This window comes from Halichoerus grypus, chromosome 11 (genome assembly GCF_964656455.1).
Source record: "Halichoerus grypus chromosome 11, mHalGry1.hap1.1, whole genome shotgun sequence".
NCBI lineage: Eukaryota > Metazoa > Chordata > Mammalia > Carnivora > Phocidae > Halichoerus > Halichoerus grypus.
In genome coordinates, this window is record NC_135722.1 from 54,987 (window position 1) to 76,391 (window position 21,405).

Below are 21,405 nucleotides of genomic sequence, written 5' to 3' on the forward strand. Positions count from 1 at the left end.
TTTTCACATTCATTGTCAACACCCACATTCCCTTTGAGGAGACCAAAGAGTTTATTTCATGCCAGAAATGAAGAACAAAGTTTCTCTAATTAAAAATAACCCTACTAAGGAGGCCAACATGCTACAGGACCCTATCCTATTACGTGGGACCCAGGACCATGCCTTGGGAGTGGCTGTGGCCACTCCACCCGAGACGGTTTTTCTAACGGACAGATGCTGAGCCTGCCCTTCAGATGGAGACCCAGACACAGAGCAGATCCAGTCTGGGCCTCCTGTTGGTCCGCTGGAGTTCCAGAGGGTCACTGTCAGGAGAAAGCTTTTGTTCGGCATCAAGAGCTTCAGCAGACTGAAGAGTCAAACAGCAGAAAGGCGCTGGGCAGCTTGGTGCCCGTGACTGGGATGGCCTGCAGCGTAAGCATGACATGACCCGTCGGCACGGAGCTCAGGACCCAGGCAGCCTCATACTCTTCCTCAGGCCACAGGTTCTGGTTCAGCCAAAACTTTTCTCAGAGGTGGGCAGTGACTCCTTGGAACCATTTCTGGTCCGGGGGGGGGAGGGGGGGGACCAGGCATCACTCTATCTGTCCCATCTGTCAAGCTGGAACACGGAGGAGAAAGGCAATCAGTCCCACAGATCTCAGGGCCTGGGTTCAAACTATTTCATAAAACAAAAGCTTTTCTGCTTCTGCCGATGCTGCTGTCGAGCCAAAGTAACACAATGTCCAGCAGGACTGGGCAAAACTGGGTGGCCAACCAGAAAGCTTCATTTAAGTAACCAGGTGAGATGTGCTGAAGCTCACATGCTCAAAAATAGGCACTATTTGGGAAAGTAACCCCAAGTTGGACTGCAGCTCATCCCTCAATATTTACTCTTGGATAGCAACTCCTTTTATTATATACATAAACCCCTAAAACCAGAACCCACTTTATATAAATTTCTGTAAGACTGTAAAATCACACAGGTAGAATCCTGTAGGACTACTTCCAAAAATCCCTGGGGGGTCACATGACTTAGTCTTGTATGGAAATAGGACGTCAGGGCCAGGAAGCTGCCAGGCGGATCTGACCAAGGCACCTGGTGCAAAGTATAGGCTTGGGTGCCACCTGCCTTCTCTACTTCTATAAAATGACCCAGCAACATAACTTGGACATTTATGAGATAAGGAGTGATACCAGCCTACATCTTAGCCATTAGAGCTAAACTCTGGAATGGACAGCTAGAAAAAACAGTGGCCACAATGTCTAAAATGTGTGGAAACAGTAAGCGCGAAGCCTCCAGGCCTAATAGGCTTCGTGTTCTTCTTTCTTTAGTTCAACTTGGTAAGAAACCAGGCTGCAGCCAGAGGCTGGGGGCTTTGGCCAGTGGAGGTGAGGGGGAAGGCCCACCCCACGGCCCTGAGCCCTGAGGCACTCACAGCCAAAGCGCGAGGCTTTCCTGAGACCTCTGCCCCATCCCCTTTGGGCAGTGTCACATAATGATCCTCTTTGAGATGACTGGACTTCAAATGCTTAATGCTGCCTCTTTTAGAAAATAACCACTCACACCAGGGCCACCCATGCTGATTCTTAGGGGAAACTTCACTTGGGAACAGCTTTGAAACCTTGAGAGCACCAAGGGTCTTTGGCTTTCTACCTCAGCAGATGGTCATAGGCCAACGGCACTCGTGCTGATCATCTCCTAAACGCATCCCCAGGCTGGGCTTCATCCCACACCAGCAGCACACAGAAGTTCAGCTCCTCAAAGTTCATGTCAGAACCACACCTTAGCCTGGAGCTGTTTGTGCTGCTTTCTTTAGGGGACAAAAGGCAAGGCTTCAGTGAGAGAGCAGCCCAGTCGGCCTGGACCAAGTCACAGCTCTACGTCTAGAGAGCAGGCACCTGGAGTCCCTGTCTTCACTCCCACACGAAGATAATGCGAGTCACAACGCCCGATTCCTAAGCACACAGAAGGCCCCAGACAGTGGCGGCACAGGATTAACAGCCAATATTAGCTATTTTTGTCACTTTTCACCCAGCCAGGACTCCACATCAGGTGGACCCAGACCCCAGAGCAGTGAGGAAGACAGCCCTTCAGAGGACCCTGCTTGACAGTCTGTACCTTTTCCGTTTCCTGCTGGATGAGGTCCTGCAACTCTTCTGTCCAGCCCAGAAGCTCCACCAGCCTCTCCACGCCGTGAACCACATCCCCCAGCTGGACCACATCCCTGCTGCGAGGACGCCAAGCAAAGGGCCCCACCAAGTCCCGGTTGATGAGCAGTCGGGGCACTGAGCTCCGCACGGCCTCAGACAAGCTGGCAAAAGGTTCTACCTGAAAAATTGCCCAGATGTGAGGAGCACAGTGCCCACCCTCCAAGCCCCTCAGGACACTTCATGCCACAGCCTGAGACTTTGAAAGGGCAGCTCAGACTGATGGTGAGGCCTTGGATACAGGGAAAACACACCGCTATTTCATTTCTTCCAGTCATGTGGTCTGCTCGGTCTCAATGCCTGGGTTCCTCCCTTCCTGAGCCTCCCTCTGGTCCACATCTTTCTGCTTCCTGCACATCCTGGCCTCTGCAGGTCTCCCCGCCCAGGCGCATCTGGGCTCCAGCAACTGTGCCCACTCTTACCTGTCCTGCCCCATCACACACCGTCCCCTCCCAGCAGCATCTCGCCTGTCTGCTCTCGCTCCCTGGGAGCAAGGGCCTGGGCCCACAGAGGGTTCCTGGGCTGCCCACAGGGGTGGAGGCCCCACCTCTCCACAGTCTCCACCATCCAGACCTCCAGGGAGTCCTAACTCGGTGCCTTTGGGCTTCTTCATCCAGCTCCCAAGTGAAATTTCCATTCAGGAGTAATAATACAAGAAATAGATTAATAAATGGTACTGAGACTGGCTCATTATCTGGTAGGAAAATACTCAATTCCTGCTTTCGCTGAAAAAATTTCAAATGTACACAAAACAGTTCTTGAGGAAAATTTAGGTTTCACAAGTAAAGGTAGGGAAGGACTTTTTAGGCCTGATAAGTGAGATAAGACAAAGGAAAGTCATGATAGGTTTGACTACATAATACTATCACATTATTATCTATAAAAATATGCTGTAGAAAAATAATTTTTTAAACCTCATTGCCATAAACTGCAAACATATTTACAACATGTTACAGTTTATATTTCTAATTGCTAAGCTAATTTATAAACACTTTATATAATTTATGGATTTATATTGCTAATTTATAAATAGACTAAGAAAATAACCCAATGAAAAATGAGCAAGATATAAATATGTAATCCAAAGAGAACACAATGGTTAATACACATGAAAAGATAAACTTCACTCTTTATTACAGAAATGTTAGATCTCTCAAAAAAAAAAGAAAAAAGAAATGTTAGATCTTCTTCTTCTCTCTTTCTCTTTCTCTCTCACACACACATTTATTTCTAACCAATCAGATGGATAAAAACCTAAAGATAGGTAAAAAAAAAAAAAAAAAAACTTAAAGACAGGTAATGTTTGGTGTTGGTGAGGATATGGGAAATGGCCACTCATACAGGGTTGGTGGCAGTGTAATTAGTATATCTTTCTAGGAAGTAACTTCTCAATATTTACTGAAGTACTCACATGAATGTGCAAACATGTATACACATGATTATTCACTACACCATTATTCTGAATATAAAATCTCTATACTATTTATTTTTGTTGTCCATCAATAGAAAGTTGCTTAAATAAATTGTTATACATCGTCATCCTAAAACTCTTGGGGCTGAGTATGTTCCAGAATTCAGAATATTTCAGATTTTAGAAAACATCCTATGGTTGATATATGTCACCCCTCAGTGGGATCTGGAGGGGTGATCCATAACCAAGTGCATTAATATTTCTCCCACACAGCATATGAGGTAAAGTCTGAGCAACACCACAGATTACTCAGTGCTTATAGACAAGCACTCTGCTTTGGAGGTCCCGGCAGGGACCGAGTATCCATGTTTGTCGGGGAGACTGTGGGCGCTAACCAGGTAGTCTCTGTGCACGGTGCCTCCCCAGCTCTGGTTAAAGATCCCCGCATCTGTGCAGCCTGTGAGGACACAGCAAAACACTTGAAGGGATTCTTTACTTCACTCTCTTCTTTATATAATGTGGGAGCATACGGTACTTTTATAATCAGAGAAAAAGGCTATTTTCATTTCACTTTAAAGAAATAAAGAGGACTGGTGGCCCCAGTGTCCACTGCTGGTGGCCGGCACAGGACAGCTGCCAGACTCCACACCACTCACCGCTGACCACCACGGCCCCCTGGCCCCTCTGCCCACCCCCCCACACAACATCCACCCTTCCTTCCAGGCCCAGTGTGGGCATCACTGGTCTGTCCACATTCTGGGCTCTTCTGTCTGCTCCCTCTGGCACCCCAGGTCCCACCCCTGCTCCTGCGTGGACTCCAGATGCAGGAATCCACCCGCCTGTGCCACGCATCCACTGGACAGCCTGAAACAGCACTCAAATCAGTGTCTCTGGGGCCGAGTTCCCCCAACGTGCCCACTAGGCTTCTCGGTCTCAGGAAGCCAGCTCCATCTTTGCAGCCACTCAGGTCACAACCCTGGAGCCCTGCAGGAGTCCACACTCTCCCACCCACTGTCCCTTCACACACCTGGGCTCCGACGCCCTCTGCAGTGTTACCTGGCCACCTGCCATCACCACCTGGACTGCCACCTGCAGGGTCTCTACCAGCTCTCCCCACCACAACATGCGCGGGGTCAGGAGGTCAGACCTTGTCACTGCTGCCCTCTGCTCACTCACTCCATGTGGCCACAGGCCACTGTGCAGTGTCCTCTGCCACACACCCTCAGCTGACACGTGTCACCTTCCCGACAAGGCCACGCAAACCAACAAGCTGAGATCACAACCAGTTCACAACCCTTCCCAGCCTTCCTGTCCCACGTGTTCTTTCTCCCGTATTGTGCATCACCTAACACCGTGTCCCTTGCTTACGACATCCTACTGTGTCCGTCCAAAGCCCTAGAACAGGGCCCAGCACACAGGAGACACATTTGCTGAATAAACACACTTAACTCTCGGCCTCTGTAGCTGACAGGGGCTCTGAGCACAGGCCTTTCTGGCCTTCTGTCCCTTGGTGCCTATATCCAAGCAGGCAGAGCTCATTGCAGGGGCTCATTTGTTGCTCTTGTCACATCCTTTACAAAGTTCCTGAGCTTCAGGTCCAGATGGAGAACAGCTTCTGGAACGTGTCCATGGGTGTGTCCCAGGCACCTCAAACACACACATGTAGAAATGAGCTTGGCACCCTCCCTCTAAATACCTCCTTACCAACAAATGGCCTGAGTGCCCACAGACAGAGCCAGACCACGCCCTCTCCTGTCCCCAAGTCCCTCTCCTTGCCCTCTCTCCTAGTCACATGGTCTGACTGTGCCCACAGCCCTGCCTTCATGAGGACCAGCCTCCTGGACATCTTGCTCCAATCCCCACTCCCCAACAGTCTCTGTGACCCCGAGGAGCAATGTCCCTGGTTCAACCCCTTCAAGTCCATCACTTCTCCTAGCACAAAATCGGCCTCTGTGATGTGGCCTGGGAAGTCTGTCCTACCCCACCTCTCCATGCCCCTCCCTTCTCCCTTCCCCTCACACTGTGCCCCACCCACATTGACAGCACCTCCAAAGCTGAGCGTCCTCCCTCTTCCCCATTCTGCCCAGACTGTCGCTCCCTAGGCCAGGAATACCTCTGCTTCCTCACCAGTTGAACCTACTCGTCTTCCGAAGATAGGATGCCAGAAGGCTCCCAGAGCACCTGGTGCCACCCCCACCAGCCCCACCTCCTCAGCCCTGTCCTTCCAGCCTCCCCCCACCACACACACACACACACACACACACATTTCAGTCCACCACTGGACCTGCTGACAAACCTCCAGGGAGGTCCCGAGGATGAGCAGCAGATCTGCCATGGGGAAATCAACCACATGCATCAGGAATCTCTGGGGAAGTGCCTCCCCAAAGAAGACGATGTCGGGCTTCACAACGCCAGTGCAGACCGGGCAGCGGGGGATCCTGTCCACGGTCACATCAGCCTGCATAACACAAACAGAAAATGGGCCAAGGGCGATGTCACAACACACTCTAAACACAGCTCTTAATACTGGGGGAAAGAGAGAGACAGACAGAGAGAGAGAGGCAAACCAAGGAACACTCCTAACTGCGGAGAACAAACTTACGGCTACTAGAGTGGAGGGGGCGGGGGGACGGGCTGAATAGGGGATGGGGACTGAGGACTACACTTGCTGTGATGAGCACTGGGCGACATACGGAGTGTGAGTCACTAAACTGTACACCTGAAACTAGTATAACACCGTATGTTTCCTGACTGGGATTTAAGTAAAAACTTAAAAAAAAAAGGATTGCTCTTACTAAGAAATTTTCAAACATTCACAACAACTGAATAATGAACCCAGCTTTGGCATTTATTGACATTTTGCCGGTTTTGTTTCATATGGCACCCTACGACTGGGGACAGGTTGGAGTATTTGAGAGCGGACCCTGAAGAGCACATGTACCACCATGCCGTGCACCTGGGGTGCTTCTCTGAGACATTCGGATGCTAAGGAAATACTCAGTAGATTGCACAGTCCTCAGGAGGTACTCTGTAGGCATTTGGCCTACACTGGGCGTAATTCAATGAGAAAAGTGGTATAAAACTTGTCCCTGATTTTAGCTGAAGTGATCACGACGTCACCTTAGCCCTGGAAGACATTCAGGCTGAAGTTATAAGTGGCATTACCACAGACCGCTTCCTTGCAGGACAAGGTGAGGTAGGCACAAATCATTCTTAAGCCCTAAGATGCCTGTGTTGATGTGCTGGGCTGGGTTTCAAAGGAGGGAGCCTAAGAAAGAGGACACCACCATTTTCTAAGACAAACCTTCCTGGCCTCGTTTCAGCAAGCTGAGCCCAGCCAGAACCAGCAGAGACAATGGACCAGAGAGAGACTACTCAAAGACTTCAGAGACTATCAAATACAGATTAAGGCCAATTTGTGTTTAGTGTTTAAAAAAAAAAAAAAAAAGACAGGTTTAAAGTATCTGATGGGGAAAGAAAACTATAAAAAATAATGTAGTGGATTTGAAAAAGAACCAAATAGAACTTCCAGTAATAAAAAGTATCAAAAATTAGGAAGGCACTTGTGGGGCGCCTGGGTGGCTCAGTTGGTTAAGCGTCTGCCTTCGGCTCAGGTCATGATCCCAGGGTCCTGGGATCGAGCCCCACATCGGGCTTCCTGCTCAGCGGGGGGCCTGCTTCTCCCCCCTCCCTCTGCTTCTCCCCCTGCTCATATTCTCTCTCTCTCTCTCTCTCTTTCTGTATCTCTGTGTCTCGAATGGATAAATAAAAAAACCTTAAAAAAAAAAAAAAAATTAGGAAGGCACTTGTGATGAGCACTGGGTGTTGTATAGAGGTGATGAATCACTAAATTGTACTCCTGAAACCAATACTACACTATATATTAACTAACTAGAATTTAAATAAAAATTTGGAAGAAAAAAATGGGGCAAGCAATTCAGATCTGGAAATGAGCCTACCGTGATTGAGGTTTTGCATCTCATTAAACAACCTTTTCCAAACAAACAAACAAAAAGTAACAAAAATTAGCACTCAGTGGAAGAGCTTTATTCTGTACAACAGAATAGAAGGTTGATAAACTGGAAAACAGATCAAAAGACATTATTCAGAACACAGCACAGAGAAGTAAGATGGAACACACAGAAGAGCCACGGGTGGGAGCCTGAGAAGGTCTCATGGGAGTTTAAGGAGAGCTCCGAAAGGGAGGAGAGGGAGTGGGAGGGACAATCAACAGCTAAGAGGCAAGGGCCAAGGATTTTTCCAGCAATGATGAAAGATCTCAAACCACAGATTCGGAAGGCCCTACAAATTTAAAGCAGAATAAGTAAACAAAAGGAAATCCATATGGAGATAGACCACAGTAAAAGTGCAAAACTCCAAAGACAAAGAGAAAAGGTTTAAAAATATGCAGAGAACAGATAGTGACAAATTGATTCTAGAGTTTCTGTGGAAAGCAAAAGACCAGAAGAGCCAGCACACAATATTGATGGAGAACAACAAGACTGACACTACCCAACTTCAAGACTTACTATAAAAAGCTACAGGAACCAGGATGTGGCACTACCGTAGGAACAGGTGAACATATCAGTGGAACAGAACACAGGGCCTAGAAGTAGACTCGCACAAACACAGTCAACTGATCTTTGACAAAGGAGCAAATCTCGTCTCTTCAACAAATGGTGCTGGACATTATGAAAATTAATAAAGGGAGACCTTGCTGATGTGGGTTCAGGAGGTTGGAAGGAACCCTACCACTCACCATCAATCCCACAAAGAATTGTAAACTACAGACCCAACAGAAGAACCCTCAACAGGAAAGAACCATCAAGGCAGGCCCCAACAGGGGAAGATGTGTACCACCCTCTACAACAAATTGACCACCCCAGCGATTCAGCTGGCGAGACACCATCATTCCCCTGAACTGTTTCTCCAGCCCCTCCCAACTCCCTCCCTCCTCTCCATCAAATGTCCCTCTTCTTTGTTGTTTGGACTTGCCTAGTTTTGCTGTAGCTTGCTTCTCCCAAATTGCGTTTTTCTACTATTCCTGAATAAGCCCATTTTGCTGGTAAAATAACTGGCAGTTTTATTTTTAAGGAAAACATCACTGGTGTCAGAAGGGGATGCAGGGGGCTACCTTCAGAGACTCTGAGGCTGGTGAGCAGACCAACAGGTGCCAGTATCCACAGACCCAGTCGGGCTTGCAGCTTTCTCTCCGACCCTGGGGTTTGAGGGTAAGTTTTCTCTGGGACTTGAGCTTCACTCTCTGTGTTTTCAGCTCTCCAGGCTTTATTCAAGACCTTTTTAAGGCTTTGTCTTTTCTCAGAGTACTCGTTTGGCCTTTGGTCTGACTCCTCTCTAGAGCCAGGCTGTTCCTACTGGAACTGTGCTGTTTAGAAATTTTTTTCTTCCCTCTAGAGAAAAGCCTCTGGGAAATGGGATCCTAGTGATCAAAATGCTTTGAGGACGCCCCTGCCCCTACCCTCCCACACTTCTGGGACCCCAGCCTGTTCTATGTGTCAAAACTGTGGTCCCTCCTCATGTGCACTCTTAGCTAAATGGACTGACTCAACCGAAAGTAATTTACAACTTCAATGGCCATTATGGGGAACTTTCCATCTCCCCAAATTTACTTTTCTCACAACTGAATCGGACAACCATGGCTCTAAATTTGTCAAAACTGAATTGCATGCTTATTTTAATTGGTACCTTGAGGCTTCCAAACATTTTTTAGGATTCAAAGGTTGTTCGCCTCTTTGGTTCATTTGTTAATTTAGAAATAGTATTTTGCAAAGAGGCAAACAACTGAAAGAAGTCAACGCAGCTTCTGAGTCTTGCCCTCCCCATCTCCTTTGTCTCCAGACAGGTGGGGCGACCTTGCGCGCAGGCCCGCCTCTGGTGCCATTTCCCTCTCCCCTCAGCACTGTCCCCACCTCCCCTATACCCACCACTCATTCTAACCCTTTCGCTGAGCTTCCCTTTACCTCCAAACCTCTCCCCACCCACCTTCTCCTGAACCTATTAATAGCTACCCCTCTAAAGATAACTCTGCTGGGGGTCCAAATGAACTCAAATTGCTTATGTTGCCTGGACTAAGGTTGAATTTCGAGCCATAGTGAAAGAGTTTCCTAAAGTGACTGAGGACCCCATAAATTTGCTGAAGAATGTAACACAGTTATTCAAACTTACCCATCTGATTTTTCAGATTTATATCAATTGGTCCCCATGCTTGTTGGTGAGGGTCAGGCCAAACGCTGGATAAAACCAGCCCAATGGGAGCATCCTGAAAGGGGTTTAGAGAAACAGATGCCTGAGTTTTGACAAGGTGCTAGAACACTCGCTGGAAATCTCCACTGAGTGTTGGAGACGGTCATCAAAAAGATATGACCACCAGTTGACCTGTGACCTGGACCCCAACGCTTGGAGGCTCCTCACTCCATTCCCCTGTCCTTGGAATGTGGGTTCCCCTTGCCTTTCCCATCCCAGAGGCTGCTCCAAGGACACAGCCTTGAGATGGTGATGTGGTGTGGTGTTGAGAACACCTGCAGAGTAGATGGGGCTGAGCCCAGTTAATGGCCTCTTTATAAATTTTTAAGATTTGAAGGCAGGTGTGGGGATCCAGCCATCCTGCTGCTGCCCAGGACAAGCCTTGTTATGTCAGTTCCCTTGATGATTAAAATGGACACCTACAAACCTGGAGTGGCCACCTCTTCGGTCTCTCCCAGCCCTCTGCCAACAGGGGCCGGCTTTAGATCACAGCCAGGAGCTCCCGAGAGGGCTGCAAGCCAACATCAAGCAATTACAGTACCTTTTCCTAAGCCTGCTGGTCAAAACAAGATTCAGGCTTGCACAGAGAAGCCTGATGAACCTATTCATGACTATCACATTCGACTCCACATTGTCTTCAAAGAAAATTCTTCCTTCAGATGCTAAATCCACCATTTAACTCCATTTATTAATGAGCTGAACCATCATCTTATGGGAAACCTTGTCCACTCCAGATTTAGTTAATTTGGCAAACCAGCTCATTGGCATCCTAGATAAGTCACCTAAAAGAAAGACCACTACCACTCTCAATTTTCAACTCCAGCAAATGTAGGCCCCTAAACAACCAGCCCTCACCCCTTGTTTCTGCTGCTATTACAAAGGGCCAGAGCAGGAGTTGGCAATGACTTTTCAGAGGTAACACCAAAGGCACAATCCATGAAAGAAAAATACGTTAGACCTCATTAAAATTAAAAACCCTGCTCTGTGAAAGACACTGTCAGGAAAATGAGGAGAAAATATTTACAAAAGATATCTGATAAAGGACTGTTATCCATAATATACAAAAATATTCTTAAAACTCAACAATAAGAAAATGAGCAACCTAGTTAAAAAATGGGCCAAAGACCTGAATAGACAGCTCACCAAAGAAGATGTACAGGTGGCAAATGAGCATTTGAAAATATACTCCACATCATATGTCATCACGGAAATGCACATTAAAACAATACAATACCATTACACACCTATCAGAACAGCCAAATTCTAGAACACGGACAACACCAAATGCTGCTCTTATTCATCGCTGATGGAAATGCAAAGCAGTGCAGCCACTAAACATTGGAAGGACGAAACATGCTCTTACCGTACAATCCAGCAGTCACATTCCTTGGTATCTACCAAAGGCGTTGAAAACTCACGTCCACACAAAAACCTGCGTGTGGATGTTTATAGCAGCTTTGTTCATAATTGCCAAAACATGGAAGCAACCAAGATGATCTTCAGTAGATGAATGGATAACTGTGGTCCACCCAAACAAGGGAATATTATTCAGCACTAAAAAGAAGTGATCTATGAAGCCATGAAAAGACATGGAGGAAACTTAAAGGCATCTGACTAAATGAAGAAGTCAGTCTGAAAAGGCTGCATATGTATGAATCCAACTCTGAACTTCTGGAAAAGGCAAAACCATGGAGACAGTAAAAGGACCAATGGTTGCCAGGGGCTGTGTGAGGGGGATGACCAGTTAGTGGGTGCAGAGTTTTCCTTTGAGGGGATATAAACGTTCTGGAATCAGATAGACGTAGTGGTTGCACAACACTGTGAATATACTAATGCCAACGAATTGTACACTTTAAAATGTTTAATTTTACAGTTATGTGAATTTCACCTCATTAAAAAATAAAAGATGGGGTCCTATGCCTCATCAATACTTCAGAGTTTCATCTTTATTTAAGATTTTCCAGTCTATCCTATTCTGCTTGAAGAAACCCACCCTACAGAACTATCCCCAGAAGTACATAGGGGTATGAGCACAAGTGTCATTGATGCATTATTCCTAATAGTAAAAATCACAAACATCAAAAAATATCCCACAGTAGGTGAAAGTCTAAATTTAATATTCCAGTTACTAAAAACGGTAAGCAGAGCTGTAGTTATTGACACAAGATATCCATAAAATTTTGTTCTGTAACAAAGCAGTTTGTAGAATATTAAACTTAATAATCCTATACTGGGGCGCCTGGGTGGCTCAGTCGGTTAAGTGTCCAACTCTTGGTTTCAAGCTCAGGTCATGATCTCAGGGTCATGGGATCAAGCCCTACATCGGGCTCTGCACTCAGAGTCTGCTTGAGATTCTCTCTCCCTCTCCCTCTGCACCCCCCCCCCCATGCTCTCTCTTTCTCTCTCTCAAATAAATTTAAAAAAATTTTTAATTACCCTACTCCAAAAAAAATTGTCACTCTGTGTGGTGTAGGTATACAGATATGGACATGTATGTTTAGATATGCCTGTTTTTTTAAGCCTTGGAACATTATACACCAAACTGTTAAAAGTGGGCTATAGGAACTGGTTGAAGGGAGATACATTTTTCCCTACATATTTCTTAATATTTTACAAGTGTGTATTACTTTTCCAATTTAAAAATAAAAACGTTTCATACCATTACTGTTGTTGTCCTTCTAATACGATGCTTATAAAATGCCACTTTTCCAGATCACTCCCACTGCAAAGTGCAGAAGGGAGACAAGTGGCAGCATGACAACTCACCCAAATGTCCTTCCCTGGAAAGGGCCTTCGGCAGACAGTGCACGTGGCAGAGGCAAAGGATCCATGAGCTTCAACCAGCTTTGAGGCAGGGATGCCAGATGCTGAAATTCAAACCAAAGCTAAGTGCTGCTGGCTCCCAGAGCATGAGCTCTGAGCTTGGCAGGCCCCCAGAGGGAGTCACAGCCCTCAGTGCAAGCCTGGTGTCCCTGCCTCCACCACCTACAGATCATGTCCCACTGACCAGAATAAGCACAGGGATCAGGGCCCCCAGATGGAGCCAAATCATGGTTAAACAAAGCCTGTCAACAAGTTTGATGTAAGTTGAAATAAAACTACATTTGATACCTAGGAAAATATTTTCTATTCTACAGATACCAAGTAAAAGCAAAAAAACTATATAGGGGCGCCTGGGTGGCTCAGTCAGTTGAGCATCTGACTCTTGATTTCGGCTCAGGTCATGATCTCAGGGTCATGGGATCGAGCCCCAAGGCAGCCTCCATGCTCAGCTCCAGGGTCTGCTGGAGATTCTCTCTCTCCCTCTCCCTCTGCTCCTCCCACCATGGGCACATATGTGCGTGCTCTCACTCTCTCCCTCTCAAATACATAAATCTTAAAAAAAAAAAAAAAAAAAAAAACTATATAAAGACAGTAAGTTTCAAAAAAAATGTAGAGCCTCCCCCCACCCCGCCCCGGCCCCTCTCTGTCTTCTCTGCACTGGGAGCAGTTCTCCTGCCACAGCCCCTCATCCCCGGAAAATGTCCGCCTGTGCAAAGTTCATCTCCACCCCCCTTCTTGGTCAGGAGCACCCGTCAGCTGTTGAGCCGATCACTGTCTGCAGCGGTGCTAAAACCACCAGAGACGCTGACAGACGAGGGCCTCAGCAGCTTGGCAGCCCCACGTCCCCTGATTTCACTTATTCCTAGCTGCAGCTTCCGAGCCAGCGCCGTTTCAAGGGACATCCACAGAGCAGCCAAGTGCCTTGGGGCTGGGGCTGCCACGGTAGGGATGGCTGGCTCTGGGGCTGGAATTGGGACTGCGTTTGGGAGCCTCATCATTGGTTATGCCAGGAATCCCTCTCTGAAGCAACTGCTCTTCTCCTACGCCATTCTGGGCTTTGCCCTCTCAGAGGCCATGGGGCTCTTTTGCTTGATGGTGGCCTTTCTCATCTTCGCCATGTGAAGGAGCCATCTCCACATCCCATAGGTTTTTCTCCTGTGTCTTGTCTGCCCTGTATGTTCCTTTTCCTCTACCTCCCCAGGCAGCCTGGGGAAAGTGGTTGGCTCAGGGTTTGACAGAGGGAAGACAAATAAATACTGTATTAATAAGAAAAAAAAAAAAACTGTAGAAAAACAAACACAGGTAACTGATTTATGACAGTTACCTGTTCCCACTGTCAGCTTCTGAGCTATGGATGGGCAGACAGTCCCAGCTGCAAGTGGCTTCCACTGTTCGGGTTATTGTCATAAATCTCCATATGCTAAAGCCCACGGCCAGATACTCCCGCCTTCCCACAAGGCCTGTCCTGCTGCACCTCCAGAAGAGATCATCCCCATGGGGCATCCACTGCTGCCTAAGTGGTTCCAAACTGCAGAATCCTTCCAGCAAGGAATCATTTTCCTGGAGTCCAGGTGACTCCTTTTTACAAACCACAAGACGTCTGCAGCCTGGCTGAGCTGCGGCCGGCTCACTCAGAGCCAGCACTACAGCACCTATCAGCGTCGCTGCCCGTGAGAGAGAGGCTCAGCAGATGCCTCGCTGAGGCGCACACTCAGCAGTCAGTACCATCCGTGCATCACTGTTGAGGCCACTATCGGGACAGCCAGGAGATCTTTATACAAAGAGCTTGATAATACTAAGGCATGAATAGTGATCTCTTTGTGTGACAATGACATCGTAGTTATGTTTTAAAAGTCTTTATCTTCTAGAGACACTTATAGATTGTTTATAGGTTAGGTTTATGATGTCATGGATTTGCTTCAAAATCACTGGGGGTGAGAGAGAAGGTGGGGGGTAGGAAGACAGATAAAGTAAGGACTGGCTATGATGAGGGCGTGAGGCTTCATTACTTCCTCTCTTTATTTTTATGCACTCAAAAAATTTCATAATAAATTTCTTAAAAAAGAAATCATCATATCAGATTAGCAAAACTAGAAGCTCCCAATGTCAACTTTAGTTCTATCCAAAACTCACAGTCCACCAATGAGATCCCAACGGTGACTCTTAAGCACACGGTGGACTTTCTGTCAGGGACAAAGGCATAAGGAGTTGGCTTGAAATCAGAGGACAGGGTGAGCACTGCCTGGAAGCAGGCACCCAAAGCCTTCCCTGCAGAAGAAGAGGTGGCGACAGGAGGGCGGCTCACCTCTCTCGAGCCCGTCGATGTTCTGTGTGTAGAGCCGCAGAAGCAGCCCCTTGTCGTGAAGCAGCCGCAGGAAGTAGTGTATGACGTTGGGCCTATAGCTCCTGAGGTACAGCTCCTTGGCCAACGTGAAGAAGGGCTTGGGGTTGTGAGAGAAGAAAGGGAGCTCAAAAATGGCCTCGGGGTAGGGGAGGTCGTACCGCTGCAGGTTGCTGTAGAGGCCACTCCTGGGAGACCTGCAGAAAGGAGCAAGAGGCTCTGAGCCCTGAGGACGAGGGCAGGACCGTGAGGCAGACCAGGGTGCCAAGGGGGGAGCTGGGCGCTGCAGGGCACCTGAAGTCCGGAATGCCGCTGGGCGTGCTGATGCCGGCCCCCACCATGACCACCACCCTCTGGCAGGCTCTGGCTTGGATCAGCTCCGCTATATCCTGCAGAAAAAGCTTCTCCTTCTTACTGTTGCCTCCTCTTCCAAAGATGCTTGAGGCACTGGCAGAAAAAGATATGGGTCTTCTTCCACCTGTAATGCTGACAGAAAAGGAGAGTGGCCAGGTGACCAGGGACAGTTAAGCTTCTGCTAGCACTTGACCACCCCCACCACTTAGAATGATCATACACTTCCCTCCTGTCCCCCCAAATGACCACCCTTCTCATCATGGATGACTACTGGGCTACAAGAGAAAGAAGTCTTAACTCAGAAATCAAAACTTATTTGGGAGCAAAAAATTCAGGTCAGTTGGAACTGTGCAAACAAGGGATATAACATCTCTTAATTCCTGTTACCCAGTGCTAAGAGAACAGGGTCCACACCAAAGGTGCGGGGGCTTTGTGGGGGCTCTGGGTGTGCTCTCTGCAGAGACAGACACTGTAGCTACTTGGGATGTGACAAACAGGCAGTGACATTTAAAGAAAGCCAGATGTCTCAGACTTCACGCCAAATACTATCAGGAGAAAAAGTGGGTTCTAGAGACCATTCCAGAAAGAAACACGCATGCCCTGAGATTCACACTGCTGCAGAAACTTGATCTTCAATGTTCACAGCCGCTCATACTATGCAGCAGCCAAAGGAATCCCACGACCAAGACAAGGCAGTGGGTAGACTCAGCTCAGGCTCTCTCTGTGAAGCACTGGAAGGCTTCTCAAGTCACCCCCAGAAGCCAGGAGCCGAGACACTCACAAGGCTAAGTGTTAGGGATATGACATGGCCTTCCACAGGAAAAAAAAAGCAAATCACAATGTACAAGTCACAAGCTTCAGCAGGACCTCAGGACTTAGAAAATGACTCAACACCCAGGAAAGCAACAGGAAGAAACAAAAGCAGTATGAATAATACAAAGCCCGTAGCACTAACTGAACACCCCACCGAAGTGGTCTGCAGCTGTGGGAGGCATCCAGCGCTACAGCTTCACCTCACAGGAGCCTGGAAAGGCTTCCTGGGTTTACTGATCTGCTGTGAGGGCCCCTGTGCGGCATCTAACCAAGCTGCGTGACTTCTTCATCTCTTGATATCATGCTGACAACTCACCCAGAGTTCAGGACTGCCAGCCCCACTGCACAGGGCGGCTTTTTCACACCCCAAAGACTGGTGGCCACCATGTCCATTCTTCCAGGAGAAGGCCCTTGATGACCCTCCCCCAGGACAGCTGTGACTGCAGTATAGAGACTCCTCCACCCTGATGGGAAAAGAGATTCAACAAATGAAACTGACAACCCTCCTCAAATGAGTGATGAATCTAAAATGAATACAGACATAAAAACAGGAAACTGAGAGCATTTCTTTTACTCATTCATGATTCAGGCAAGAAGTAAGCACCCTAAAAGCACATCGTCATACACATCAGAACAATTCAGGAGTATGCATCTTCTAGAAGTATGGCCCTAACTCACTCTCCTGTTTGCTCTTTGTCTTCTGTGCTCTTTTGCTCCTTACAAAACCAACACTGCAAACTCTCTGCACAGACCCACCCACTGGACACACTGTCAGTGAGGTTTCCCCTGAAGCTCTCTGCTCCCCATCCTAGCACAGCATATCCCATCCCAGTGACAATTTCAACCCCTACCCTGCCCTCTTATATATCCCCCCTTTCAGCCAAGCAAAAGGATTCCCTAGCTCTTGTATGTCCTAAACCCAGCTTCCTCTGCCTGAAAAGACCTTTCTCCACCTCAGCATGTCCAAATCTCCCATAGTCAGGGCCAGGACCAAATGCCACCTCCTTCGTGAAGCCACTGCTGAACCCCAGTGAGCAACCACTTTGCCCTCGTTTGATTCCCTGCTCCTTTGAGGCAGGCTGACACCCCCTCCCTTCCTGCAGTGACCCTGCACACCACCTCGCACACTCCACCCTCAGGTCAGGGACTTGCTTGCTGCTCACAGTCCACTTGCTTCTGTGTGGTTGCCTCTCCCACCACACAGAGTCATCTTGGTTTTCAAAAGAACAGATTTCTGAAAGGTATGTACAAGAGAAAGAGGAACATGACAAAGAAAGGTGTACGTGCAGGGCCGAGGGCGCCCAAAGGAGAGTCAGAGCCCTAGCTCACTGCCAGTCTCATCAAGTCACTCAAACACCCTGAGCCTCAGCTGCCAATGCCAAGAGCAAGAAATGATTCTTACAGTCTTGCTCAAGAAGACCTACAACTGTAGATCTCTCCCAGCAGAAAGTATAGGAAATACACACAGCAGGGAAAACAGTGCTTCTCCCTCATCCCCACACTCCTGCAGAGATGCCCACAGATCCTGAAGGAAATTCTGCTGCATCAGAGACTTGTGTAAAAAGCACCTGTCAAGCAGTTCTTCCAAGTGCAAGCTGTTAAGTCTCCAAAAGAAATTTTCTAGTGAAAACCGGCCGGATGGTCAGGAAGAGAAGAAGATGCTCTGGCTGCACCACAGCTGTTAAATGCCCCAAGTCACTCCGCATCTAGAACAACTCTTCCCCTACAGTCTCCACGCAAACATTTACTGAGCTCCTCCTACATGCAAGTTATTATGAGAAACACAAAAAGAATTAAAGGGAAGTTGTGATATTGTGATATGTTTTTTGGTCTTCATCCACAAACCCCTGGAATTTCTAAGAGCAAAGGGCACATCTTTTGTTACCACGGTTGGTCTCTTGTCCTCAGTTCCTGAACTCCCCTCAGAGCCATGAAGGTGAAGCAGGTGTCTTGTTCTGCTTAACCAGCCCCTCTCCACCACAGCTGGGTTTATGTTCATGAGGGGACTTTGGAAAGGCCCTAAGGATGGGGGCTGGGTGCCAGGGGGACCAACTGTGATTAGAGGGTTGGAGCTTCCATAAAAACTCAAAAGAAGGGGGGGGGTGGTCAGAGGGCTTCCAGGTCGGTGAACCACGTGCCAGGCCCCCGGGCCCCAAACTCCATGAGGCAGAAGGGACCAGGGACCCTTGCAGACCTCACCCTATGTATCTCCACTTCTGGCCATTCATTCATTTCCTTTAACATCCTTCGTGATACACCCATAATGTACTAAGTCAACCAGTCTCCAAGTTCTGTGAGCTGCTCTAGCAAATGAATGGAACCAGAGGAGGGGATCGTGGGGACCTCCGATTAGTAGCTGGTCTGTCAGAAGCACAGGAGACAACCTGGATTGGTGTCTGAACTGGGGGCTGTCTTGTGGAACTGAGTCCTTCACCTGTGGTGCTCTCTTCAGGCAGGTAGAGTCAGACTTGAGTTCATTTGCTGGGACACCTGGTCAGTGCAATAAAGGTTTCTGGAATGAAGGAAAGATCCCTTGGATCTAATATTAAACTCTTCACCGATACTTTTAGTACCTGTGTAAGATGGCATCAAGTAGATGTACCATTACTTAAGTATTAATCCATTATTGGACATTTAAGTTACGTTTCTTTTTTTTTTTTTTTAAGATTTTATTTATTTATTTGACAAGAGAGCACAAGTAGGCAGAGCGGCAGGCAGAGGGAGAAGCAGGCTCCCCACTGAGCAGGGAGCCCGACCTGGGCCTCGATCCCAGGACCCTGGGATCATGACCCGAGTCGAAGGCAGCCGCTCAACCGACTGAGCCACCCAGGCGCCCCTTAAGTTACGTTTCTTAACAACTATGGGTCTTAACATATTCCCATATGTATGTTCAATTCCTAGGCAATGAAACGGAATAAAGGACACCTCACTAACACGCAGTGGAGGCCAGCAGGGGGAGCTCTCCCGCCCACCACTCCCTCCTCGCAGCCCTCTGCATTCCCAGCGGGAAGAACCCCAGGGTGCACTGCGCCCGCGGAGGAAGGAGGGGGTCCTCCCATTCGGACAGCCCAGCCAATAAGAGCAGAGCTCAGCCAATGAGAGCACAGCTCAGCCAATAAGAGCAGAGCCCAGCCAATGAGAGCACACTCAGCCAATAAGAGCTAGTCACAGGCCAGCCAAGGAGAGCACAGCCCAGCCAAGGAGAGCACAGCCCAGCCAATGAGAGATGGTCGGAGCCCAGCAAATGAGAGCACAGCTCAGCCAACGAGAAGCCACTATACTTCCAGTTCCCAGTTTATTCCGAAGGGGTTTTTGCTTATTACAGCCTTCCTAAGTCCCACTCCCCTTCCTCTCTAAAAGAGCATTTCTGGGGCGCCTGGGTGGCTCAGTCGGTTAAGCGACTGCCTTCGGCTCAGGTCATGATCCCAGGGTTCTGGGATCGAGCCCCACGTCGGGCTCGCTGCTCAGCGGGGAGCCTGCTTCTCCCTCTCCCTCTGCCTGCCGCTCCCCCTGATTGTGCTCTCTCTCCGACAAATAAAATATTTAAAAAATAAAATAAAAATAAAAGAGCATTTCTGTCCTCTGTTTCTGGAACTTGCCTATGGTTTTGCCATAGCTTTCTTGTCTTGGATTGCAGTTCTCTGCTATTCCTGAATACACCCATTTTGCTGGCAAAATAACAGTTTTATTTTTAAGGTTAACAGCAAAGATCCCAAAATATACACGTACTGCATAGAACGGTATGAACATATGCTAGTAGAAGTATTAATTGCACAAACTTTATCGGGGACAATAAAAACGCGTATACCTTTAGACCCAGGAGTCCCACTCCGAGGAGTTTATCCAAAAAGTGAGTACAAACAATATACCTCAGCATTATTTGTAATAACTAAAGATTACAAACTATTTCAATAAGAGAATGATTAAATACATTATGAAACATCAATAGAATGGAATCCTACAGATCCCACCCCCAAACTGAGAGTTGGGCTGGGGGGGGGAGGCATCCTCAGTTCCCCGCAGAGACAGACAATGGGAGGAGTCTGAATGATCTACAACCAAGAAGCCCAGACTCCATCTTGACCTCCCCCTGCGGGGACAGGAGCAACAGGTCCCTCCTCCCTGACTCTAAGCCCTTTCCTGTAAGGTGACGCAGGGCCTGGGGAGCTCTTCGTTGCGGTAGATGTGGTGGTTCGAATAAAAACAGTCATGCAAAGAAAAAAAAAAAAAAAGGAATTACAGATCGGTATAAAAGACTAAGAAAGCATTTATGTTTTGAGATAGAAGTAAGTCCAAGACGTATTGTTAAGTAAAAAAAGCTAACTAAACAGTGTCAACAATGAACATACAAGTGTTGCTTGTACTCATCCAAAACATCTCTAAGAAACAAGAAACTGCTGCCATGGTGGCCTCTGGAATATCCTCTGAGCTGTGTGAACAGGGACTTAACATTTTCAGGTTCTCCAGTGTCCCACCGACCATGCAAGGAAAAAACCTGACTCCTGCGCTCGACTGAACTGAATCCGGCCTGCTTTTCAACCCCAGCAAGGCGCGGGCACCGAAGCGCTCGTCTCCGCCCCGGGCGCCGCCTGCCCCGACTCACCCCCGCGGCTGCCAGCCCGCCCTGCCGAACCAAGAGGCCCACTCACCTGCCGGGCCCCAGGGCCTGAAGGCGGAAAGAGCAGGCCGAGCCCACCGAGCCATGTCCCAGCTCCTCTGCCGCCCGCTCGTGACCTTGTCCCCAAAGGCCAGGAGTCCGCCGCTGCGCGCGCCGCGCCCCGCGAGCCCAGGTTGGGGTGGACGCCAGGTGGGGGCGGCTTCCTAGCCCCTTGGGGTCCCGCCTCTCGCCTTGAAGACCAAACCAGTAGCCTGCATTTCTCTATCCTGCTTTCCCATCTTTTTCAAGAGGGACGGTGATGCGAACACTTTGCGAGCACTTACTACGGCCAGTCATCACATTTTCACTCAGTCCTGGCGAGACACTATTAAGAAGCTACTATTATCATGGTCCCCAGTTGAGATGAGAACCCGCAGGTCACAAAGGCCGAGGCCACAAAGCCAGTCGATGGCCGGACCGACTCCAGGCCCTCGCGCTGTTGAATGGCACGGCCAACTGCGCGGGAAATCGGGTACAAACCCGGGACAGAATTTCTTCCGAGGCACAGGCGCGGTTACCCTGACAACCAGCGGGCGCCGCCGGCCGCCGGGGCGC

At 48.4% G+C, this 21,405-nt stretch overlaps 1 protein-coding gene and 1 pseudogene across 6 annotated transcripts; one reads left to right on the plus strand and one right to left on the minus strand.

Moving 5' to 3' along the window:
- Positions 1-27: 27 nt before the first annotated feature.
- On the minus strand, positions 28-21,357 carry SIRT3 (sirtuin 3). 6 transcript variants are annotated; one of them, XM_036066847.2, is made up of 8 exons: positions 20,843-21,347; positions 16,510-16,657; positions 15,321-15,512; positions 14,991-15,223; positions 12,629-12,729; positions 5,895-6,056; positions 2,099-2,308; positions 28-598 (listed from the first exon to the last, which is right to left on the minus strand). In XM_036066847.2, exons 1-8 carry the CDS (start codon positions 20,895-20,897, stop codon positions 578-580), a joined length of 1,122 nt encoding a protein of 373 aa, XP_035922740.1. In that variant the 5' UTR covers positions 20,898-21,347; the 3' UTR covers positions 28-577. The 6 variants fall into 6 exon arrangements, with proteins under 6 accessions (XP_035922740.1, XP_035922742.1, XP_035922744.1 ...); XM_036066849.2 differs by lacking the exon at positions 2,099-2,308 and having other exon boundaries at positions 20,843-21,350; XM_036066851.2 differs by lacking the exon at positions 16,510-16,657 and having other exon boundaries at positions 20,843-21,072.
- Positions 13,247-13,982, plus strand: LOC118519407 (ATP synthase F(0) complex subunit C2, mitochondrial pseudogene; annotated as a pseudogene).
- Positions 21,358-21,405: the final 48 nt, after the last annotated feature.